This window comes from Argentina silus (genome assembly GCF_951799395.1).
Source record: "Argentina silus genome assembly, chromosome: 12".
Taxonomy (NCBI): domain Eukaryota; kingdom Metazoa; phylum Chordata; class Actinopteri; order Argentiniformes; family Argentinidae; genus Argentina; species Argentina silus.
The window spans coordinates 10,335,933-10,362,364 of record NC_139666.1 but is presented as its reverse complement, the minus strand read 5'-3'; the positions used below and the strand labels follow the sequence as shown (position 1 = coordinate 10,362,364).

The window sequence follows — 26,432 nt, the reverse complement described above, 5'->3', positions numbered from 1 at the left end:
ATGAAAACCTAAATCTAAGATACCTACGGTCTTATTCTATATCGATTCAGAACTTGTACTTTATATCTGAAAGTCTTTTGACTACAAGAGAAAGGGACCCAAAGTGAGAAAGTAGCAACACCCAATCCATAATGTGAATTGTGTGTATTGATATTTTGAGAAATACTGTTGCCCTTGGTCAGTGTGGGCTCCATGAAGCAAAACCCCCAGTCAAATCAAATCAAATCAAATCAAATCAAAGACTGTTTTAATCTAAATTGCCCTCAGGCACACATAACCGATACCAACAACCATGCAACATTTCCCCTGGTAGGAACGTAGTTGAAAAATCACATGTTAAGGGGAACTTTTAGTCTGACGACATTGGCGGTGTACCCTGTAGAGCATAGAGGAGAGAGGCCCCCTGACACTCTCAGCTAGAGAAACACACAGGGGTGTGAATAGCTTTCCCGATGTGCAAGGTCAGGGGTTTGAGCTCCGGGGTCACACACACACACACACACACACACACACACACACACACACACACCCACACACAAACACACAAACACACACACACACCCACACACACACACACACCCACCCACACACACACCCACCCACACACCCACAGAACGCACACACTGCACGCACACACAGACACACACACCCACGCACACCTATGGAGCAAGAGCAGACACAGCAGTTCACTGGATCTGGGAATCCATTGTAAAGAGGTCCAGGCAGTCGTACACACAGCTTAATGGCTAAGGCTCTGGATGGCTGCCCGGGGGCTCTCGTGTTTGAATAGTAAGAGGACACTAATGTTGACCCAGCAGTACGTATAGGAGTGGAGTAAGCACCGTTAGTCCCTATGGATGAGTCGCACTACGCTGCCTGCATGACCGACTGGGTTGGAATCTGGCTTGTCAAAAAGACTGTGTTAGCCCCCTAAGCTAATGTCTAGGGAAGGTTACTCAGCATGTGAGCGTACTTTACCGGACCACCTCCTTGGCACCTACCTCGGGTCCTTCTGGATACTGTCTATGGAGGGCGAGCGGGTGGCCCCGTCGTCCATGACGATGGCCTGGCGGGCGTAGTTGGCGTCGGAGGGCCGGTACTGGGCGGAGCGGTAAGGCTCGGCGTACGTGGCCGCTGTGTTCAGAGCGTAGTTGTTTCTTTGGTAGGTCATCGCGCTGCGCTGGCTGCCAGTCCTCTGTAAGGTCCCCGCACCTGAAAATCCCAAACCAGAAACATGTGTGAGAGAATTTATTTTTAACAAGACAAACACACCAAGGAACAGTAGACCTCCCAGGACTGGAGCAGATTAGCAGTGTTGTTCAAACCATTTCACCTACAGCCTCTCGATGTGTTGACTGGAGTCTTTAGGCTTTAGTCCAGGCTGAAAACACAAACGGTTTTGAGGCACACAGCAGATTCCCTCAGCCTGGTACCAATTAATGATGAGAGCAAAACACTCCCATGAATTCTAGAGTAAAGACGTATCCTTCTTCAAAGGGCTGTTTTTTTTTTTGGGTTGTTATTGTTTTTTTTGTTGTTTTTTTATGAGGTAGAGCTTATTTAGAGAGCCAAATCCTGCAGGTTAGTTGTTCCAAGGGCTGCTGGCTTCACTTGCTTCATCTCTGAAGTAGCATATCCAACAATTATTTTCTCATCCCTTGGTTCTCATCCCCCTCTCCCTCTCTCTCCTGTCCCCTCCACTGTGTACTGAAGCCAGCCTCCACACAGTGCAGTCACAGAGCCAGGCCAAGAGACTGGCGTACACAGGCGCGCACACACACACACACACACACACACACACACACACACACACACTTAAGCACTCTCTCTCTATTGGCGAAAAAAGAGCAGCGCTAACAAGTAAACACAACGACAGGTCATCCTTTCTTCCAGTCCGGGTCAAATATTTAGTCTGAGAACATCTTAGCTGTGTCATCGTCCTTAAGCAATTTCTATTTTGCTGTACCCTCCCCTCGTGGTGATATTGTGACCTAGTTTTCTCATACACTCTGTCTCTCTCCCACACACACACACACACACACACACACACACACACACACACACACACACACAGGCTGGCCCGCCTTCCTGCTCTGTGTCACATTAGCCCACGTGACGGCACGACAGCGTGACAGCCGCTCTTCTCCGGTCAGACCTCTCTCCTCCATCCTGTGGGGACTGGGCATGCGCGACGCTCAACTCCCTCCCACCAAAAACAAGACGTCAAACTTGAGGCCCCTCTCCAAAAATCACATTTTTCACATCAATGCCCTGCTCTGCTTGGCAGTTAATAGTTCAGTCCTGTGATATGATGACTATCTCCAGGCTCAGCGTAGGCCACACTGCTACGGTTCAACTGAGCTGCCCCCCCCCCCCCGTAAGACGAATATACCTCTAAAAATCTGGGTGGAGTACTCAAAATGTCACCCAGCAGCTCAAATAGTTGTGCTTCATCTAATTACAGTTGCAAATCTTTCACATAAATGTTCAGATAAACAATAACAAAAACAGGCCACTTTTGATATCACCCAAATCCTTCAAAGACTCGCCTTGTGGGACAAAAACAACAACCCAGCTTTGAAATCTGATCTGGTTCATAAGTTGCAGTCCATAACTTTCTTTTCTCTGCACCTAAGATCAATATTTCCATTTAGCATTAAAAACCACCAAAGACACACCGGCTACAAGAACCAAGCCGCAGAAACAGATAAAAGAATAGAAGAAAGAAATACCATTAAAATGTAATTTCACACCATAACAATGGGTGCTTGGGGATCAAATCTGATTCTTTCTAATGTGGTAGTTTTTTAAAGACACTACTGCTTCCTTTCCCCTCTCTCTCTCTCTCTCCTCCCAATATGGCCTGGGTAAACACATTATAGGTGCTTATCTGAGAGAGGCTTCTTCTCAACATCAATACCATTTATTACTGGACTTATCTGGTGGGCAGGATCTGAGGTCTGCCGAAGAGGAGGCTGAATGGGGTGTGTGTGTGTTGGAGGAGGAGGAGGAAAGAGAGCGCTACCATGCGGAAGGTTCTCACACCACTGTGTTTGTGTGTGTGTGTGTGTGTGTGTGTGTGTGTGTGTGTGTGCGTGCGCGCGCACATCGCTGTCCTTTGGCCCCTCATCCCTCTTCTCATTATTAGTGTGACACCCCAGGTAATGGACTCCTTTGTGCTGGGCGTATATCAGCCCCATGCCTGTCTCCTCTCATGTCTCACCTCTCCGTCTGATGGAGTCAGGGAGTGGAGGGGGGGATGGGAGGGGACAGATAGCCTGGCTGGCTGGCTGGCTGGCTCGCTGACTGACTGGATGGATGGATGGCCGGCTGGCTGGCTGGCTGGCTTGCTGGCTGGCTTGGGCACAAAGTGTTCCCAAGGGAGATCACGTAAAAGAGAAGAGAAGAGAAGGAGGAGATGGAAAGGGCCAGAGGGCGAGAGCACCTGAGCTACACAGACCACAGTCTTCTCACAGCCAGCAGGAGCAGCCATGTCTGAGATATATGTATAGACCGTGACGCAGATAGAGCTCCTCTCTCAGCATCACCATCTGTCTCTCCCTAATAGTGTCTTTACTCCACTGCGCTCAACGTGTCTGTACCACTCCTGAAGTAATATGGCTATTCCACATGGAGATGGTGTGTACTTTAAAGCAGTGTGTGGGCGGGTTCCTCCGTGGGCGGACATGAGCCTCTCCACCGAAACACACGATTCAGCCTTATGGAGGGCTTGTCGATGAGATGAGAAGTTGAAACAGGTGCAGGGGCGCTGGGCTCTAATAAAACTGCGCCAGTGTGAACCACTTGGCGTGTAGACTGCTTGATCGTTGGGGGGGGGGGGTCTTAGGGTCACTGTCAGTACGCGGTCGTGAAACTGGTTTGTTACAAGCTTGACGCAAACATGACTCGTTGGACTTTTGACAGGGTAGACATCGCCTCACCTGAAGGGCTCCTGTAGAGGGTGCTCTGCGAGGTGTGACCCAGGTCCACCGTGGCGCCGTGGTTGGGGCTGCGGTACAGGGGGCCCTGGAAGGTCCTGTCCTCGTAGATGGGAGAAATGTGGCGGTCAGGGGACATGGCCAACCGCAGGTCCTGTCCCAGCTGGCTGTGTTGACTGGCGTAGGAGCTCCGCATGCCTGGAGATGACACACACACACACGCACACGCACAAACACACGCACACACAAACACACACAGGCTCAGGGTTAGAGACTCAGTGCCACCCGTCTTCCTCTGTGTCACCGCTAATCCACATTAGCATCACAGAGTGACAGCACAGGAGCTACAGTACTACACACACACAGTACGCATCATCACAAAAAGACAGGGATAAACAGAGATGATTCACACACACAGGAATGGAAGGCGAGGGCTCGGGGAAAGCGCCATGTTATCCGCGTTTAAGTTTGACAGTTAAGCCGCTAAAACTTAATTGAAATGAATTTAGGGCTCATTTCCAATTCTGTGTCAAGCTAAAGCAGTGGGTTCGTAGTTTGTCAAGCTTGCACCGCCTCCAGCTACCCTGCTTGATCTCTCTTAATGATCCAGCAGCTTTTTTAATAAGAAAGCACCAGTTCCTCTTTCGGCTCTTCTCAACTGAGGAAAACAGTCTGAGGCGATGTCTCGTCTACATAACTCTCTGGCCGACGAGGTGAAATAGCTCACAGCTTCCACTTCCACTTGCTGAAAACTAGCAGTGTCATTTTTCAGCTTACAGAGGCCACACCTTGGCCCTGATAGGCTAAGACTAGTCTTGCTTTTTGTGCTGAGAGGGGGAGGGATGTGAGCTAGCCTGAGTAGATCTCAGGATATGGGTGTGTGTGTTTCTGGAAATGCAGAGTGAGATGTTTCAGTTAACCACATAGGCTCATCTGTGTGTGTGTGTGTGTGTGTGTGTGTGTGTGTGTGTGTGTGTGTGTGTGTCTCGGTCAGTGTGTGGGGGGTCACACAAATCAAACATCCACTCCAGATGAATCACTGTGACCACAGTATGGGAGGGAGAACCAGAGCAGCATGGCTGTAAGTCTTCACTCCAACTCAGTCCCGGTCCAGATGTGCCTTGTGGAACATGGTTGAGTCCACACACACACACACACACACACACACACACACACACACACACACACACACACACACACACACACACACACACAAAATCTGCTGCCTACTCCACATCCGCATGTATAAATCGGCCAGGCAGTTAATAACAGGCATGCTGCCCCAAAGCCCAAGAGCCGATCCTTAACACCATGATATCTTCTGATCCCCTCGGCCCAGGGAAACTGATCCCATACGCTTGGCTAATGTGTGTGTGTTTGTGTGTGTGTGTTTGTGTGTGTGTGTATCATTTAGGCTCGGGTCCAACACCAGAGAAGCAGAGGCTCAAAGCCTCTAAACACTAACGCTGTCATGCATAACAGGATAAATGGGGAGGGGGGGGTTCTTATCATAGTTCAATACAGGGGGAAATGAATAAACAAAAAGTGTCTTTAGCTTTCTGAGGGTTGAAACCCGTTGAGACAGCCAGCGCCGGCAGACGCTTCTCTATGAAGCCGACCTCCAGTGTGCATGGCTGTGCCGTCAACATGGCTGTGCCCTCAGCTGTGGCGAGGAGCGCGGGGCCAGGGAGAGTTGATGTGTCTCTAGAGGGGGAGGGGGACGCCGCCATAGGACCCCAGATAACCCCCGGCTCTGGCACGTAAGCTAATCAAGGGTAAAACATGACCCAAAAACAACATAATGGGATACAGACTGCTGCTATCCACTGTAATTACAGGGGTCTATGGGTTAGAATAGAATAGGAAAATGTTATTGTCCGCACCTGTGACAAGTGACATCAACAGTATTGGCGGTTGAGGGGGCAGGGGGGGAGGGGCTGACTTGTCATTATATAGAGAGAGTTTCGATGTGTGCTGCAGTGGCACATCATCCCATTGCTCAGTCACTCTGTCAATCTGCAGCACTGCAGACAATAGAGGCAGTTTGGCAGTTAATCGGTTTGGCTTCTCTTGTTCAAAGGTTTCAGAGAGTCAGAGGGAATATAAATGAGAGAGAGAGAAAGAAAAAGGGAGAGAGTGAGACTGAGTGTGTGTACGCATGCGTCAGTGTGTGCATGTGTGTGTGTGTGTGCGTGCACACGTGCACTGTGTATGTATGCGTGCGTGCATGCGTGTGTGCGCGCACGTGCACTGTGTATGTATGCGTGCGTGCATGCGTGTGTGTGCGCACGTGCACTGTGTATGTATGCGTGCGTGCATGCGCGTGTGTGTGTGTCTGTGTGTGTGGATGAGCCGGTGGAGGACCACATCACAGCTGTCTCAGCCCAGTGATCATTGTAAAACCATCTGACATGATGAGGGCTTTCAGTAGAACCCTGCTGCTGGAGGGAGAGAGAAAGAGAGAGAGAGAGAAAGAAAGAGAGAGAGAAAGGAAGGATGATGGCAGAATCTTCCAGAGACAGGAGCTTCCATGCACATCCCGCTCTGCAGACTGACTCCCTCTGCCGACATTAAACAACCTTAGAAGAAGGCTAATCGCTCTGCATTTATTCTGCTCCCCTGGTGAAATGCAGCAGCCAGTTTCTGAAGCAACTGCAAATTGTCTCTGGGAATAATATACTGTTGTCTGTGGGCCTAAATTTGATTAAACAAATGGTGCTGGGCAGAGCAAAAAAAAAAAAAACGTACAACTCCGAAAGCTCTACAGTATGATTTTCACAGTACCATATCTACAACAAAGTTTCTGAGAAAATGAGTTTTAGCCCGAACAGCCTGAAAAAAAGCATTTGCACAGCTTGGGAATGCTGAATGCAGTATTCAAAACGCCCCTTAGATTATGTGTCTTTGTGTCTATTGAAAATATGACGGTAAAGATGGGCAACATTTGGTGCACATGCAAATTGGGTCCCTGAGTGTGGGATGAATGGGGGATACTCGGGGTTTGTTATGCTCATTTAATTCCGCCTTCACCTCTTCGCCGTGACCCTAACAGATTGTGTTTGGCAAAGCCGAGGCAAAGGGCGGCGGCGGTTTGGCACACGAGGGAAGAGACGCTGGAGAAACAAACATTTAAATGGATGCAGCTGACTACATTCCTCCACCAAAATAATTCTCGGAAAAACCTTTCCAAGATTTGAGTCGATCCGTGAAAAGAATCTGATCTTCTCTGGAGCATACGATTACACACATGAGTGAGGAATTCTGAAAAAGTGGAAAAGACCACCAGTGCTTCCATGGATGAAAAGCCTTTAAGGCAGGTTTTGGTCAGCGCTGCCTTTGCTCTCCTGTGCTCTGAAATGGACACAAGGCATAATGGCGAAATTACAGCGACAATTTGTCTTCATCTTCCCTTTTTCAGCACCAGAGGGGAGAGATGACTTACTGCCAATGATTGAGTGGGGCAAGGAGGAGAGAGGAGAGAGCAGAATGGGGAGGGTGTGGGAGAGGAGAGGAGAGCAGGAGAGGAGAGGTATGTCGGAGGGGGGGGGGGGGTGGGGGGCAGGTGAGGCGGAGGGTAAGTCGGGGGAGAGGAGAGGAGAGCAGGAGAGGAGAGGCATGTAAGAGGGGGGCTCTTACATGACTCCCCCCCTCTCTTACATGACTCCCCCCCCCCCCCCCCCTTACATGCCTTTGAGAGCATGTGAAACAAGCGTGGAGCAGACAGAAGAGCAGGAGAGAGGAAAGAAGAGGAGAGGGGGAGAGGAGAGGAGAGGAGAGGGGAGAGGAGATGAGGGGGAAAGGAGAGAGGAGGAGACGGCTAGAATAATCGAGCAGCAGAAAGAGCAGCAGGAAAGGAGATGAGAGGATGGGGAGTGGAGTAAAGCATGGTTGGGCATTGGGGGCAGAGAGCAGCAGAGGGCAGACCTCCGAAGCCAGGACTCAGTTTTCATCTTTCAGGTGGCATTTGTCATCTGCATGCTAACGAGACAGGATGTGTGAACATCCCTGTTATACTGCAGCGGCTGCTCCGGCACCTGTGACATAATGGCCATGTCAGGGCCAATAGCCCAGCTGAGCAGTGAGCAGAGAGAAGGACACTGCCATCGCAACACACCTGCCTGGCAGTGCCCACATATGACCCCTGGGACAGCTGGGGGGTTGTGGGGAGTGGGGGGAACGGCAAGGCTTTTAGGAGAGCACAGAAAATGAGAGCTTTTGGGCTCGACCGGCCTCAGATGAGAGAAGGAAATCTAAAACTCCATTTGTTTCTGAGGCAGAGATCATCAGTCATGTTAGAGTGTGTAGATTATTGCCATCAGCAGAGACACCAGGCACTGGACTGGAGTAATGGTCTCGCAGAGATTATTATTCTACTGCCTGATTTACGACAGTTCAAGAAATAAATGGGGGAGAAATTGTAAAACCACGGGCTTATACTGTGGGAATGATAACTATACACTTTAAGGCATGATTTCTCCAAAGCCCTTTAACGCTGCCTCCTTACGTGGATGGGGTTTTAATGTGTGTCAAAGGGAAATAAAGAGTGGAAATTATGGCTGTACTGAATAAAAGGTGAGACACATGAGACACACTCACACACATATACACATACACACACACACATGACAATACAGTACACACACATATACACATACACACACACACACACACACACACATACACACACACACACACACACACACACACACACGACAATACAGTACACACACATTATGGAAAGAAACGTTAATTTAGAGTTCACCTTGAATCTGAATATCATCAACCAGAGGGTCTGCAGATGTCCAAAGGTAGCAGAAAATAAGCAGGAAGCAAACAATGTTAACCTTTTTCACGATAACCTGGAAAACTACTGGTAGACGATTTGAGACTATCTGAGATACGAATATTGTCATAAGAATGTGGGTTTAAGGGCAGGCACACCATTAAGTGTCATAAATTCACTGCCTACATTTCACTATCCGTCTTCAAAGCGGCCCATTATCAAAGCAGGAACAATTTGTGATTCATAATCCCCCCGCTTCAGCAATAGCATTCATTTTCATAATCTACCTGAACCAGATCAATTCTTATCTACAGAAGATACCAAATAGCTGCAGATGATTACTTTTAAAGCTCAGAGGCACAGGACAAATGAATACAGGCCCACCCATTACTCTTACTGTACTGATAAATGGCTGGCTTACAATAGCAGTGAATCAGTATCCCAATTCCTATAACAACAGAGAATCCATGCTTGGTTTTCTGGCTCGAGTGGACCACTCTGTAATCAATTAAAGACTCTCTGTGCTTGATACAGGAGAAAATTATATTTTCGAGTGGAGAAAAACACTTTTATGTATTTTTTATTTTTTTTAAACACTTTTTCAAGTAGTTAGACCTTGTTTTCCCACCATGCTTTGTGCTTGGACAGGAGTCCCTGTTGTGAGGAATTATACAACATAATTGAATTTATCGCCACAGGGGCCATTCTTCAGAATAAAAAGACAAACCCCCACAGAAAATGAGAGATAACAGTCTGCTGCTTCAATCAACCACCACAATTGACATATTCTTATTTCACATGCAGTTGAAGAGATGCTGCTGAGCAAAGAGGACAATCATTCCTTAAGACTCCCCTGTCAGGCAGCCTGTATTTACAAGCTTTGAAATGTCAGCCCCAACTCAGAGCTGACACCCACACACATAAATGACAACAGATCTATCAATCAATCGACACAACATATTCATTACTTAGAGGAGTTGTCACAGTAGGACCATAGGTGTTTCTATGAGGGAACAAACTAAATTAATACAGGAATCGAACATACAGGAATCGAACATACAGGAATCGAACATACGGGAATCGAACATCACCTGTTTTCTAATACAAGTCTTTATCTTACTGACTGTACGAAGGAAATGACTGTAGGAATGATGGTCTCTCAGCATACGTCTCTCAGCATCATCTTATTTTCTTAGGCCTAAATCTCAACAGATGTATTTTGATCAATTCTAGTGCACTGGCAAATATCCTAATGTGTGAGAGGCTGGAAAATGCATACCACTGTCACATCACATAGCCAAACCTCTGGCGTTGCCCTTCAGGCAGTGGCCTGTGGTGTGTGTATGACGTGAGTGGAAATGAGAGGGGCTGGCCCTGGCCCATGCCACAGACACAGTGACTCAATGGAACAACGCTGGGCAGGGCTAAAGACAGAGGAAAGTACCATTCTTCAGCTACGATTTGAGAAGTTATCGTTGGCCATCATTATCTCAGTCCTGCTGACCTACGGTATGCTCCTGTGACAGATTGACTGTCGACTGTCATATGGCTGCTAATGGGCTAGCATAACAGAGCCTGGTACCACTGACCACCGAGGGAAGGAGGCAGACGCGGCAGAGGTTATTACCCTCTGCCATGCGGAGGTCGAAATTATCTCCGGAGAGAGAAGACACTTGAGCACACAGACTCTCGATAGTTTTGAGTGTGTGTGTGTGTGTATGTGTGTGTGTGTGTGCAGGCTCTTGTCTGACCTGTGAGGCTGTCGGGGCGTGGTATCATCCTCTCGTAAACGTCGTAGTTCTGTGCTCCGTAGGGGTCCGGTACTTCGTGGACCAGCGAGCGTGGGAGCGTCGAACCGTAGTGCTGCGGCACCGCCGTCATGGCGGACCGCACCGGCGAGGACGACAGCCCTGGCTGCTGGGTGAGGGGGGGCATAGGTCCGTCCACCATGGTGAGGGGGGAGCCCATACGCCCCGACGCCGACCCCACGGCCTGGTAGGGGGAGGTGGTGCGACTGACACTGCCCGAGCGGGAGGTGGCAGAGCCCACGCGTCGCAGGGCGGCAGGGGAGCTTTTTTGGGTGGCGTAGGGGGAACCTCCCCCGCCGGTGCCCGTGCGCTGGGCAGAGGGCAGGGTGGTGGAGAAGATGCTGGACAGGGGCTTGGGCTCGGTGACGATAGGCGAGCCGTAGCCGCTGCCCATGGTGGCACGTAGGGAGCCGCGGGAGGGCGACATGCCCGTGCTGCCATAGGCGGGCGACTGGGTACGGGAGGACACAGAGCTTACCCTCCGCATGGCTCGACCGGGCGCTGCGGCTGTCACCACGGGGGCCTGGGGAGAGGGAAGGGAACGGAAAAGACACAGTCAGTACTGAGAAACTCACACCGGGCAACCGTGACACGCTGCAAAATCACATTTAATAGACCAATAAAAATATTTTTACGATCGTGTTTCACTTCCACAGAAAATGACTAACATCCTGCAATATAAGCAGGCTAGATTATCTCCCTCGTGATAATATCATAATTGGGCTTCCTCCCATTCTCTCTATATCATTGGGTAGCAGGACAGCAGAGGCAGGTGTGCTCAGTGGCCGTAGCTGAGTCGTGACTTAGCTGCTGCTGTGTGCCCTCTCTGCCCTCTGTGCTATGCCCATCGTCTGTGGTATCACTGGCAGTACCTGGACAGAGGCCTGGCCCTCGGCCCTGGCGCTCCTCAGGAGCGTGCCCCCCGTGCCAGGGTAGGAATGCTGCATCCTCAGCTCGGCTTTGCCCATGTTCTGGCTGCTGTAGTAGCTGCTGGCATCCTGGTAGCCACTGTCAGAGTACGAGTTCATCTGGGTGGAGCTGCGCGAGTTCCCGGTCGACCCTGAGAGGGAGGGAAGGAGGGAGGGAGGGAGGGAGGGAGGGAAGGAGGGTGGTAGAGAGAAAGGGTAGGAGGTAGGGAGAGAGAGAGAGAGTAAAGGTGTGTGAATATCGTTACAAAGTTCCATGACCTTTAACTAGCTGGCAGTACTAATGACCTCACAGTAGGGTGGCCAATTCTACCTCCAGTCCACACTATACCTGTTCTCATTAGGACTACAAACAGCAGCTGTAGGTGGAGGTCCACATGACCACCACGTAGCATCATTAAAAGCATCTTTAGAAAGCATTGGAGAGGTCGAATGGTGGGAGAGAGAGAGAAAAAGGGAAATAGAGACAGAGAAAGTGAGAGAGAGAGAGAGAGAGAGAAATAGAGAGAGAGAGAGAGAAATAGAGAGAAAGGGAATGAGAGAAAGAGAGAGAGAGAGAGAGAGAGAGCAGACAGTTGTAAAGAGGTATAAACAGACCCTCACTTTCATGGAGAGAGGTCGGTTCTGGGGAGTACAGGGACACCTGCTCTGGTTCACCCCTGATGCGATAGGTAGGTGACTGGGAGCTGTCTGTCACCCGAGACTTGGTATCCCCAGACGTAGACACATCTAGGAGAGACATGAGGGAGAGAGTCAGCAGGAGAGAAGAAGCACGAAAGTACTTCTGATGGAGAGAGAGAGAGGGCTCGAAAGTTCATAATAATTTCGCTTCAGGGAAATAGCACTAATTCCGCAACATTAACTTCACACTTGTGTCAATTCAGAACCATTACGTTTTATGATCATACTAATTCATAGAAGGGGAAAAAATAGTGGGGCTACAATTCGTTAGTGCCAGGGCTCTCTCTGAAAATTAAAAAAAAATCCCTCAGTTTAAAAACTATAACATTTCTCTGACCTCTTTTCAACCTGGAGCACAGTCAGAGGCAAGCAACTAGCAGGGTGAATTACCCCAGTAACGTCTGTCATAAGCCCTCCGCACAATGTTGCCCCACAATCACAATCTCGTTAAGCGTGACCAGCAGTGTCAATGGGCTCTTCTGCAATAGCTGGAACAGTGGGAGGCGAAGTGTGCGTTTTGGCAGCGAGCGTACATGTCACATGGGGCCATGGCGGGGGCCTTGCTGGCATGTGGATGAGAGTGAATTCCGTGGAGGAGCAGTCCTGTTTCCCTGGCTCGACTGTTTGCACAGAACTGTTGACACTGAGGCGCGGCGTGTTTGACAGCCTGACGGCTTGTGCCCCCACTTGTAAGTGTCTCAGGCAGAAACGCGGGTCTTTGCCAGAGATGTCAGCGGTGGCCGCCTCCAGCCGCATGGATTGGCTACGACAAATTCTGCTCATGCAATTATTACGCCTGACACAGAATTATCGCTAGACCCCTGCGAGCGGCCTTCAGTTAAATGATGAAAAACATAATCAAAAATTCATGCAAGGTAAAAAATGATACAAAAAAAGACTTTATTGACAGTGCAAAAAATGAGACATCTTTCTATTAGAGGGGTGCCACTTATGACCAAACAGTAGTTCTGTGGCGCTCAATTACAATAACAATTCTCAACTGAGTCTCTCATCAGTCTTACCCAAAGCATATTATTACCCGCAACTTTTCATGCTGAGATTGCAGAATGGGGCAGTGAGCGTTTCTGGCACACAGTGTGTCATTTCTACCCACAGGGCAGCTGTGCTAAAGCCTTGACCCCCACTTGATAAATGAGACACACATCACACAATGAAAGAGTGTTGCAGCCCTCCTCGTGATAGTCCAGGGGCCAGGGAGTCTGTTTGAAATAGCACACTTCTTTACTATTTAGTAGACAGTGTGTGGCCGTCTGGTATGCTTGAAAGACCAGGGCATCATGCTGCATTCACTGAAAAATTCAATCTGGGACACAATAACATGCATACTACTGCAGTATGCAGGTATTCACTATGTAGGCCTAGTGCCAGATTCTAAACAGAGCTTGTGACTGCATTGTCCCCTCCTTCAGGTGAAAGGCCATCTCCACGGTAACACTTCCTCCCTACGTACATTCTGAGCCAGGCGACCCCAGGAGGGCAATAAATAGCACAGGCAGACCTACTCATTACCCTTCTACCACACTACAGCAGCTCATTTTACTGCATCTACATCACATTTTACATTTTTGACATTTAGCAGACGCCTTTATCCACAGGGACTTACAACAAGTACATTTGTCTAAGTAAGTGAATCATCTATCCATCAGTCATCATAAGAAAAACAAATCTATGCTATGACCAGGGGCTATTGGCAGTCACAATGCAAGAGGAAGGAAGAATTACATTATTAAATTTAAATTATTTAAATTATTTCATTCATTTATTTACAGTAGAGAAACTGTACATGGGGGTAGTGGGGATGAAGAGGTCTTTAGGAGGGACAGTTAAGATGTAGCCTGAAGAGATGAGTCTTCAGTCTACGGCGGAAGATAGGTAGTGACTCTGCAGTCCTGACAGCTGTGGGAAGCTCGTTCCACCAGCGGGGCGCCAGGACAGTGAAAAGCCGTGACCGAGAAGCGTGACTGTTGCATCCACGTAGAGGCGGCGGTGCCAGGCGGCCAGCCGAGGTGGAAAAGTGGAGTGATCGGGCAGGGGTTTGGAGTCTGACCATTGCTTGCAAGTAGGGAGGGGCTGTTCTGTTTGCCACCCGAGGGGGAGGGGGGTGACATGGGAGAATTTGGGGAGATTGAACACCAAATGGGCGGCAGCATTTATTTTTGGTATCCCCGATCACATCACACGCACGCACACACGCACGCACACACGCACGCACACACGCACGCACACACGCACGCACACACACACGCACACACACACGCACACACACACACACACACACTCACTCACTCTGGGTCACAACTTAATAACTGATAGAAGTGTTCCAAACAACAAATTGTCGAAGTGAAATGAACAATTGCGGCACTGGTTAGACAGATTAAATGGTGAGACACAGCAACAGGAATCTTAAATGCTTAAACAATTAGATTCTCTCTTAATATCTGTAAACAGATATTATTTCAATTTCATATTTGGAAGAATACATTACGGTGCCTAACTATCCTCTATTATTTAAATTAAAAAAAAAATAGTCTCTACTTTTACTCCATTCCAATGCTATTTTAAAGCCTGTTTTTAGCAATAAACTGAGCAGGAACATGAAATTCACAAGATGCATTAATATTCCCTACACACATAATCACAACCCCATAGGCTCCCTCTGATGCCTCTAACAGTAAAAGATTAATGACGACTACCGAGATTCACTTAGTTCTATTATACAATTAATAAGCCATGAAAATACATTAGTAAAATGCAGTTCATTATCAGAATTCAATTCTCCGACATCTTGAGACCTTTCAAGAATCCATGACGTTAAATAAACAAAGACTGCGGGGGTCCAGTCATCTTCAGGGAGATGTCTCCTCCTTGAGAATGTTCTATCTGAGAGGGGATGAGTTAGATAAATATTGAATCAGTAATGTGAGGACAGTATTATGGGTAGGAGGGTTAGTTCAAAAGGCTTAGGTCAGCCATTACCATAGAGATGTACAACTCTAAGTTATGATTTAAATCTTTATATTATTCAAAAGAACCTTGCTGAACAATTTAGGATATTTAATGTAAAATGGAGACTGCGTGCTATAGCTTGACCAATCATAGAATTGGTGTCACTTAAAGCGGAATTTTACCCTGTAGTCCAGTGGATTTGTTTTTTTTCGATAGCTTTGATGCAGCTGCACGCAAAATGATGATAGTTCAAGACAGTATACATTATGGATTGACCAGAAATACACAAGAAAATTAATTTTGGGTAAACTTCCCCTTTAAAGGGGCAATCTGGGATTTTGGACTTTTGAATTAATGAAGCTTAGTTCAACTGTCTTAGAACATCAGAACCCAAAATATAAGCTTGTTTTACTATAGTTTTATTGGTTATTGGTTCATCTCATGGATGGTCATTGCATCCCATCCATAGCTCCGTCTATGAATTTGAGAGTGGGAAGATTTCTCCAGCACCATCCCTTAGCTGTTCACCAAAAAAGTGGCAGGGCGACTGCTTCATTATTGTTTGAATCACAGATGTCCCCTTTAAGTTTGAATTGCTGTAGTGTCTGTGACTGAACACAGTACATAGTGTATGTGTATGGTTCTGTGTGTGGGGTAGGATAAGACTATACCTGCGGATCTCCAGGGGAGGGACTTCTCAGAAGAGCTGGAAGACAAAAGAAGAGACCAGGAATGAGACAGATACATACAAAATCAGGAAGATAAATCACTTGTGCTCAATCTGGTAATTGGGTGACATCATGTGGACAAGGCACCCTGGAAAATGTCTGAAATGTGTCTCAAATCTGCGTCCGTTTCCAGCACTTGAGCATGAAAGCATTCACAGCAATAGAAAGAACTGTGACTAGTGCAGCCTATGAAGACGTGTTTTCACAATGTTTTGATGATGTTTTCATCCAAAATGTAAATGATACTCTGGGTGCTTTGCGTGTACAGGTGCAAAGGAGCCCTTTTGTGACAGGTGGTCTTTACTGCCACAGCCGAGCTTGACAAGGGGATCATTCCTTTCCCACAGGTGCTGTTTGCTCTTTTTCATCCTCGCTGCTCCTCGAGAAACACACTTTGCGAATAAACGGAAAAGGTCAAGCAAAGCCATCCATCGTGATGGGGGCTGGAACTGAGCACAGCACAGCCAGAGCAGCTTGCTGCTGGAGTAAATAGAAAACCTATTGATCTGTGTAAAAGAATGTCAATGCACCACTGATAATAAAACACACTCGTAAACGTGTGTTGAGGCACGCACACACACACACACACACACACACACACACACACACACACACACACACACACACACACACACACACACACACACACACGCCGCTGCATATATCACTGACACAGACGGGTAGTTGTCTCCCAGGAATAATGAAGCATACAGTGTGAAGCATAGGGTCTCTGATTTGCATAGGAATCAATTACACACTGTGTAGATTAGGATGTCACTACCAATTCAGCAAATTTCATAATTTTCTCTTGATCCTGACAAACTCCCCAGTCCCTGCCAGTGACAGACATGCCCATAACTTGATGCAGCTACCACTATTCTTCACACGAGAGATGTGCTGGATTTGCACCAAACTTAATGCTTTGTAGTAAAACCTAATAAACACATTTCCAGCCACTTTCTTTGCTGTATCACTTGAATTCATTGTTGCAAACACAATTATGGATATGAGATAGATTATTTTCCATTAAGGGATTCTTTTTGGCCACTTGGTTATAGACCAATTTTGTAGAGAGACTGAGATGATGTGGTCCCATCGACTGTGCTTTTTCCTCTCCACCATTCAACTTTGTAGATTTTTGTAAGTCTCCCCAGGCCTCAGAGTCGCATTCCTGAGCAATTTTGTTCCTCTCCATTTGCTCAGTTTGTAATAACCTGATCCACACAGTGTGTACTTGATTCCTATGTAAATCAGAGACCCTAAAAAAAACTAAGATATTTATTTCAAAATTACTTGAACTATTATCCTTGCATTAAGATGGACTCAATTCAACTTATTGAGTGATTGTTGATGACATTTTTGCATTTTAGCTATTTTTGTGTCATTGCAAAGGGTTTGAATACTTATGTACATGAGGTATTTCTATTTTAATAAGTTTATTGGCAAATTCTTTTAATTTAATCCATTTTACATTGAGTCTAAAAGACAACAAAATGTGAAAAAGTGAAGGGGTGTATACTTTCCGAAGGCACTGTAAAACATGGACCAGGCTATTTTTAAACACATGATGGCCACTCAGACAAACACTGAGCATGACAGCGGAGCAGAGTGGATCTATAGGTGGGGGAGTGTGATGGATGAAAGGGTCAGTAGTGGTCGGTCCTGGATCAGTGGGGAGGTGTGTGCAGTGAAGGTATGGTAGGGAGAGTAGGCAGATAGCTCATACTGATGCCAGCAGGGCCAGAAGGCAGCCACCCCCGTCTGGGTTGGGAAAGTGCTGAGGCAGGAGAGAGGAGGGCTAGCCAGTGGCTTTACTGACGAGCCCATCTCTACTGAACCCAAACGAAGCGCTTCTCTGTGAGAGGAATTCTGATTCATCCTCTTCTTCAATGGGAGAAAGAGGCTATAAAACAGTGGTGCAAAAGCAGAGTGCTACACTAAGGCAAGACTCGTCCAAACCTGTATACGGTTTAAACTAATAGCTACCTAGACAACGTTGGGTTCGTTTAAGTACAAAAGGCCCTTTCAAACAATGTGAAAGCAATTTACAGATGGTTGCGAGTTATAATTATCCAGGAGACCTCGGTGAGCGCTGAACCTAAATGCGAGGTTCCAACCCCTCTCCTTTTCAAATTAATTATTCTGCTGCTCTTTATTGCTGTGCATCTGTTGTTGTCATTTACTGCCTGTATCTTTGCCCATTAAAGGTGATGCTAAACGAGCATTAAGCATTAGACAACAGCCATCAGGATGCTAACAAGAGGCAGGCAATTAAAAGTGGAAGTTTGGAGAGGTGAGGTTGTGCTCTACTGAGCCATAGCGTATGAAGTGGCCTAAATGTCTGCTACCATCCTACCCCAGACCCATCTCACTGCAGCCGTCGGTGTGGGTGGACGGACCAACCGGCAGTAAAATTGCTGATACTCACAAACAACCCCACCCCAAGGAAAAAGTTTATTTCTCATGATTCTTGTGATGCCGAGGGGGAGTTCGACTCATCTTTCAATGGCCGAGGTGGAAGGTCTCATCTTGAGATCGAGAGAGTTTTGCCGACGGTGAAGTCGAACCGACCCAGATGTCTGTGCTGATATGAAGGAGTGCGGGAGGTGTAATGAAATTTAATGACCCCCATCAGAACACTTAAGCGAGGTGTCGCCTCTATTGTCGGGACGGATGGGGCTATTGAGCCAAGCGGCAAGACTCTTCAGGACTAAGGCTAATCTCTGCCATTCACACAGAAATGCCTGGGGATCCCCATCTTGTTCCCTTTTTCACAGGCCTTTTAAGAGGTGTGAGAATCACTGCGCATGTTTTCTTTAGAGGGTTATAGGGGGGGCGCTGGCTTGGTATTGTTCACACAGTGGGAAGCCTATGACTCTGCCTCACACACTGATGTGTCCTGGTGTCTTCTATAAAGACCAACGACACTGGTGCCTACAAACTATAGGGACAGTTCCTCATCCCTCATTAGCCAGTACAGACTAGACCTGGGTCAAAATAATACGTTTTGCCGGTGCCATGAAACTGATGGATATATAGCCCCAAAAATGCAAAGTAATTGAAATAAGATAAATACTATGTTCACCCAGGTCTGGTGCAGAGGCAGCACTAGTCCAGCTGTGGGCAGCTCTTGCTACCAAATCTCACCTCGGAAAGCAGATTACATGTACTCTGACCAGGGTCATCTAAAGGCCACAACCTAGAGATTACTAGAGATTAGTGGAATTAGTTGCATAAAAGTGACCAAAGGCATGTAAAACCGTTCCGATGTATGTCTCTTCTGAGTGCAGAGAAAATGCAAGAATACCCCTAGCTGTGGCTAAAAGGCTACAACATTCCTAACCGCCCATGACTTTCAGACCTTAATTGAATCAAAGTGACCAATTATACCAAGAATAAGCTCACAATACCACCAAATGTTATGATGTCAATTATGAGTGCTGAGAATATGACAAGAATACCCCTATCCTCTGGGTGAAAAATGTCGGTACCCTGCTATCTAATATCTAAAAATATGGTCAATATCATGGCTAGATCCACTTTCACTGAGAACTTGAAAAGCCTCTAGGGGGAAAATAGCAGTGAGTAGCATGGTGGAGACCATTTTCCCTGTTGGACAGCCTTTGAACAGAGAACCTCTTGCTGGTCGAGTGTCTGCTCTTCAGACCCTCTTTGTCTGCATCTCTCAGAGCCACTAAAAGCACTCACACTGAGTGCTGCTGCTGCTGCCAGCCTGTTGGGAGCAGTGCAGGTAGTATGGAGGTGGGGAGGTTCTTCCGAGTGTCTGAGGGTTATCACACTCAGGAAATATCAGAAAAAGACCTTTATACATGATTTACACTCTTCTCTCAGGAGCAATATATAGCTACCCACATAGAAATATGCTAGCCCTGGCCTAGCACTTCTACAATGGGCCAACCAACCATATAAGACTGGACCTTGGTTTTATATCTAGAATACACTGTGTACCCATGGAAAGTGCCACCAAATTCAATTTGCTTCTGCCCGTTAGTCAAACATACCAGTGTGATAGGACTCTCATCAGCACAGCGCATACCTGACTGGCTTAATCAAAGGAGCGAGATCCAAAGCTAACGGAGAACCCTCGTATTAATAGCTGCCACTAAAATGTGTCCATTAAGCAATTTCCTAAAATGTCACAGTCCATTAACCTCCCCTCTAATTTTCCCTTGCTGCATTTAAGAATTAAAAATTCTTACATCCCCTTAATGGGATATCAGGAGGCGCCCGCTCAGAGGCCAACAAATAAGTATGATACTCCGAAAAAAGATTCAACGCATAATTGGATCAATTCAAACCGTAACTCTTTGGAAGGGCAAAAGTTCAAAGGAAGGTTGCTCACATAAACCCAGCGACGACTGCAATACGTGACATATCTCCAATAACGAGAAGAGCTACCCAGACATAGGCGAAGCTCAGCCATTTGGATGTAATGGTGGCTAATATGAATAGATGAAGCTTCCTTCCCGTGGACAGATTTCTGTGTGGGGTCAGTGAGGCGTGTGAAGGCAGCACAGCGTCTTAACTGATATGAGGGGAATAACGTCTGTCCAACCACCCAGGGGCTGGTATGTACAGCAGCAGTGCTTCACAAAGTCTGTATAACAGAGCATCCTTCGATTTCCTCGCACAGACACACGGCAACATCAACCATCTTTCGTTATCATGTACCCATAAGATAAGAATCTATCGCCCTCTCTATCTCAACAGGGTACCAGGTCCTAAAAAATACATTTCGATTGATTTCATAGAAAGGTGAATTAATCAGAACAGCACACAGATGACAACTCCACCTTTCTGAACAAGTCAAAGCATGAGGGTAGATGAAAAATCCATTTCCACATACTGTAGGCCGACACAGTCCAATCAGATTGTGGCACCCCGGGTGCTGTGTTGCTATGGCATAAGGCTACAGTATGGAGTACACCCACTGCTGTGATACATGAAGAAGCCATGTGCCCATGTGTGATGAGCACGACTGACTCACTGTGTGTGTGTGTGTGTGTGTGGGTAGTGTGTGTTTGACTGTATGCATATGTGTGTGTGTGTGTGTGTGTGTGTGTGTGTGTGTGTGTGTGTGTGTGTGTGTGTATGCTCATTACCTGCCGCTAGCAGCATCTGGCGACTCGGCCCCGAGTCTGCATCTTTCCAGCTGATTGGCCACAATCTGTCTCTCCACCTCCAGCTCCCTGGTCAGCCGCTCAAACTGGAGCTCCTACGGCAACACAGACAGGACAGAAAGGGCCAAAAGGTCAGCAACATTGTAACATGGTTAAGAGTAATAAGATGACACAAGCGAAGATGACAAGAATGAATGACAGTTAGACAGCTTGAAAGGAACAGCAGCAACCTGGTTCTTAGCATATACATATGGCACACAATAGAGGAGATGCAAATACTGTAGGTGTCAGGTGACATAAAATAGCTCTTAGAAAATGTAGCACAGTACTTTGAGCACACGTGCGCAAACACACACACACACACACACACACACACACACACACACACACATAATAAAGTACAGACCACACAGAGTGATAAGCACTAGTTTAGCATAGCCTCTGCAAAAATAGTGTTATTCAGCCTTCCCTGGGTTCCTCTGGGAGCAATGCAGGAATCAGCATCTGACTGTTCTAATTATCTAGCCAGAGTGAGGCTTTGACTCTGAGCTCTCTGTGTCTCTAAATCCAAGCACTGCAGCATGTCCCAGAGACACACACACACACACACACACACCCCTTTTCTCTCACCCATGTCCCCCCACAAGCTGGCACTGTGAGACTGTGAGCTTGCCTCTCTCTCTCTCTCTCTCTCTCTCTCTCTCTCTCTCACACACACACACACACACTCACCTCACTAGGAGCTGAGGAAGTAGTACAGTGTTCTAGCCTAGCTCTGTTCAGCCCTGCATCCCTTCCAGTCACACAGCCACAAACACAGCACTCTGTTCCGTCAGAGGAAGTTGGCCACTCTGAGGCTTGGGGGCTGCCCACTTTTCACGCCTCCTCTTCACCACTCCTCTTTAACCTCTGAAGGTGCACTCAGAATTCCTCCCTAGACTGGAGGCTGGGCTGAGAGTGCTGATGCCCCCACACCCACACCCACACCCCCTCCCTCCCTCCCTCCCCTCCCCCGCCTGCCTGCCTTGTCGCCTCCTCTCCCCTCCTCTCTCTGTCCCTTGCTCAGTAGTGGTCATGTGCAGCCTGGATGCCTGCTGCAGAGAGGGGAGAGAAAGAAGAGAGAGAGGGGGGAGAAAGAGAGAGAGATAGAGAGGGAGACACACAGAGAGAGAGAGAGAGATAGGGAGGGAGAGAGGAGAGAGGGTAGAAAGGGGGGAGAGATAGGGAGAGAGAGAGAGAGAGATGGGAGCACTGCTCAATCAGTCCTGATTCCAACACAGGCAGCGCTGCAGTTTCCTCAGGATGTAGGAACATCCCCACGGTCGCTTCTCCTGACACTAGGACACTGCTGCACACACAACGGATACCGCTCTGGAAGCAGGACGGAGAGAAGCCTCTGTGTACACCACAATGATATACTGACAAGAGATTGGCTACCGATCCTTCATGGGTCACATAAACATGTCGAAAACCCTTTGGTCCCATTGTATGACCTTATGAGCTCATAGGATCAACTTCTCCCTCAACCACGACAGTACTTGAAAGAATTATAAAATATGTCAGATTAAAAGTGATTTCCTGTTCAAGGATAAAGACCTGTGCAATGTACACCAAATCATGTGAGGCAAAAACTTTGTACCAATGTTGAACTACAAGACCGTTAAGAAAACCCATTTTCCTAGTTTTAGTCAACTCTGCTTATTACAGTTTCGCTTAGGTTGAAGTAATTCAGCTAATAGAGTAAAACCTCAAGGGGCTCAGTGAGTGCAGATTACATCTTTTCAGTGACATCGAGAAAAATATATCCTGGGGGTTAGGGTTATCTTTGCACTAATCATCCCATCCGAATAAAGATCAACACCATCACAGACTGATGGAGAAACTAACAGCTTGCGCATTTCTCCTACTCTTGCCATGCTCCGCTCACGGCACATTACACTTCATATGAAACCTCTCTGAATCAATAAATCACAACTGATCTCCACATGGATGTCTCCGCACATGACTCTGTATTATATTAATAGGCAACTCTTCAAAGCATGTGTAGCGTAGGCTAACTTCAGATCACTGGTGCGTGGGAGGATCTGTTTAGACTTGGGAAGGAGATCAAGGGTGCACGAGGGCTGGGACTGGGATGCCTAGCTTTACATACGTCCGTAAAACCCTCCCAACGGATAGCATTTATGGCTCACCCAGGGTGCATGGGGAGGCTCTGGTAAGCAGTTGACATCACAGTGAAAACTAGGCCACCGGTATCAAGAGTTGTGCTTGGGAGAAGTTCAGAACTACAATGTTGTGTGTATGCTGTGTTGGGGACAACATTTGATGGGGCTGACAGGGGGTTGGGGGCTGGTCTGCTCGAGGTAGAGAAAACTGAGAGGGAAGAGGATTCAAACAAAAACAATTTCACACCCAGTAGGCAGGCCAGTCTGGAAGCACTAGGCCAGTGCCTGATGTAAACACAGATAAGAGGGGTTAAGATATCTTTCAAGGAAAAGAATAGGAAAACAGATTAAGCCTTACTCCTCCATCTCTCATTGGCTATGTTGGTGAACACTTGTCACACGATACAGCAAGGATATTATCTATGAGTATAACATGACCAGAAACACATTTAAGGCATATGGCAGGTTTCTGTACGCGTGAATACATCAACTACTATCTTATTCACTGAACATGGATGGCAGTATTCTCAGTTCCTGATTTTTTTGCTTTTTTCTTAAGCTCATAATCCAATTGTCTTGTTCGACTGCACTAGCATTGCATGTCAGAGGAGCGTAAACTTGCACAAAGAGCACCAGCTACAAAGAGCACAGCCAAGGGTGAACAGCAAATAAACCAAACAAATGCTTTCCATACAATAGACATTGAGATCATGCTTCTGAGAGAGAGAGAGAGAGAGAGAAAGACATCTGCTGCTACCATAAGGCACGAAGGGCTTGATCCACACGACTATCGGACCAGCTCCAACACCCAGCGCCCCGCCTCCTCCTCTGGGGCTGCATGGAGGAGATCCAGAGCTTCCTGTATGGAAGCCGTCCCTCTTCGGGTCTTTCCTGCCCCAGGAGATACTGACCATCTCCCACTCTGCAGCCGACTACGCCATGCCATCCCATCTGTCCCCTTCCCGCATTTATGTTCCTTCAACATCACTCTCTGTAGGCTTTAATCACCTTGAAGAGCCACAAGGATTTTATGGCTTTCAGGCTCCTCACATTTCACAAGACATTTCCCCAGCACGGGTCATTATGATCATTATGAAGCTCATGACAAATATGTATCCAATGTATTCATAATTAGCTTGTCATACCATGGCACTACATGTTAAAATGGCCGACAATGTAATGAGAAACACGGGCAAAGACTGGAGCCTAAGTGGAGCTTCTATTATCCCATGAATGGGACTGCTCTGTGTCCATGTACAGCCTAATTCATTGTGTTTTCCGAGCGTGGCTCAGATGCAGAATGGGACACATCTATTCAGCTTAATGATCCGCCGCGTCAGGGCGACCGCGGCGATAATGACCATTAAACAAGGCCAGTGCTTATTTAGCCCATGCGGGTTGCGGGCTCTTGGTCCGTGCCAGGCTTAGTGGAAGGAGGGGTAGAGACAAAGGCACTGTCGGCCATCCTGTACCAACAGCCCGCTCATCTCATTGTTCAGGATCACAATGAGTGTCAGTCGGCCGAGTGTGACGGCTCTGACTGGGCCTGGCGTTGCAGCGCTGAATCAGATCCTGTCCCCCTCTGTTCTGACTAGGCCCAGTAAAAACAAATGACACACCGCACCACGCCACGCACGCTCTCTTGTCCAGTTAATGGGCAGTGACACAACAGGGGACTCAGCTCAATGGCTGGGCTTTCGTCTGGTCTAGTCTAGTCTGGGCTGGGCTGGGCTGCAGCCTCAGCATGGCTCAAGCCCTCACTCCACCTGCCGGACAGCACAACACAGGACTGAACTACACATGGGGTAACTGAGGCTTTTCAGTTTTGAAGAGCCTCGCTCAAATACTATAAACATTGAAAATAACATTTCAGCAGCTTATCGTGACGCTGGCAGCCGAGGGAGTCCGAGTCAGATTTGATGAGATTGAAGCGTTCGTTGTTGGCCCTCAAACATAAGCTCTGACACACTACACATGCACTTAAGCAGACATATGAATATCTATAAATATCCCAGTGCATGAAAACATGAAACCATTCGGGGATTACTCTAGTACTCAACAGCAGGCTCTTGTCCCAGATCCTCACATCCGATTCCACAACATCAAACATCTTGCTCACACCTCACCAGAGAGGGGTGCCCGGTGAGAGCACAGAGTAACCAGAGAAAAGTAGTATCAGTTTCTGAGACACAGTCGGGAGGTGTCTCACATGTTTAGACGGACACATGTAAGTGTAACACATGTAAGTCCTCACCTACAGCTCTACCATGGGACAGGAACAGGACATGGCAACATATGGCACATATAGATATGGCAGAATATTCACTATCTCTTCCTCCAAGTTACTGCAATCTTGCAGCTCCTAAGCCGCAAATGACTTCGATATAATCTATGCAGTTTAATGCATACCTAATGCTTTTGAGGCATGATGGCCTGCATGACAGAAAACAGTAAGTGTTGCAGAAGCAGTTTGTGAGTTCTGAGATTAAATACCAGCAATGTTAAAAGCTACAATAAAATATCACTGACTATACCCGCTTCCTCTTGGATACTATTCTATCCCAATCTCAAAGACAGAACAATGTCATTATAATCCTTGTCATCATAATCATTATCTTCATCATGGGTAGATTGAGATGATGGCTTGAGACATCTAAATAAACAGATGATCAAGAGGGCAGCAACTGTTTCAAGCAAACAACAATAACAATATGCATCCATCACCATGTTGACATAGTTAAACAAAACCAATCTGCCACAGCAGGGGCTCTTTCAGCGCCGGCTTCTGAAACAATTACGATGGAATTCAGAGGATGTACATCTTTTGTATCCTACACTAAATACATTAGTTACACCTGTAAGTGGAGTTAACTTGTGAAAGATGTTCAACTCTTATGGGAATAGTGTTTTGACACATTCATCAGTTTGATACCAGTCCTGATTCCATTCCATGCATTACAGTGAGCCCGTTTCTACCTCCACCATCCTCCACTGAAGTGCACTCATTCCCTTCAATATACCTTCTACCTGGGTCGAGAGAAGGAAAAGAGCAGTGCCATTACTGACTCCATCACAACCAGCATGCCAGTGAATAAAGCAAAATGACAGATTGAGGCAGACATGATGCAGTGGTGAGTGAAATAGTCCTCACATTTTCTCCTGTCGACTCAGCACTTCCCACGCGTATGGTGAAGTATATCACAGCGATCGCTGCTCCACATCCCTGACTGAGGATGTCCAAATCCCACGATTAATTAAGACTGGAGATCTTATCTGACATTACATTTCTCATTTC

General features: G+C 47.2%; 1 protein-coding gene across 2 annotated transcripts in view; it reads right to left on the bottom strand.

The window, feature by feature from the left end:
- Positions 1-26,432, bottom strand: part of LOC310812894 (plakophilin-4-like) — a 69,094-nt gene that overhangs the window by 17,648 nt on the left and 25,014 nt on the right. The window contains exons 3-9 of one of the 2 annotated variants that reach the window (XM_083681646.1): positions 20,955-21,067; positions 15,775-15,809; positions 12,053-12,184; positions 11,402-11,589; positions 10,473-11,052; positions 3,942-4,136; positions 1,002-1,212 (exon numbers count right to left, since the gene is read on the bottom strand). In XM_083681646.1, the coding sequence (XP_083537772.1) occupies positions 1,002-1,212; positions 3,942-4,136; positions 10,473-11,052; positions 11,402-11,589; positions 12,053-12,184; positions 15,775-15,809; positions 20,955-21,067 (1,454 nt within the window). The remainder of the gene's footprint in view (positions 1-1,001; positions 1,213-3,941; positions 4,137-10,472; positions 11,053-11,401; positions 11,590-12,052; positions 12,185-15,774; positions 15,810-20,954; positions 21,068-26,432) is intronic. The other variant, XM_083681647.1, reaches the window with a different exon arrangement.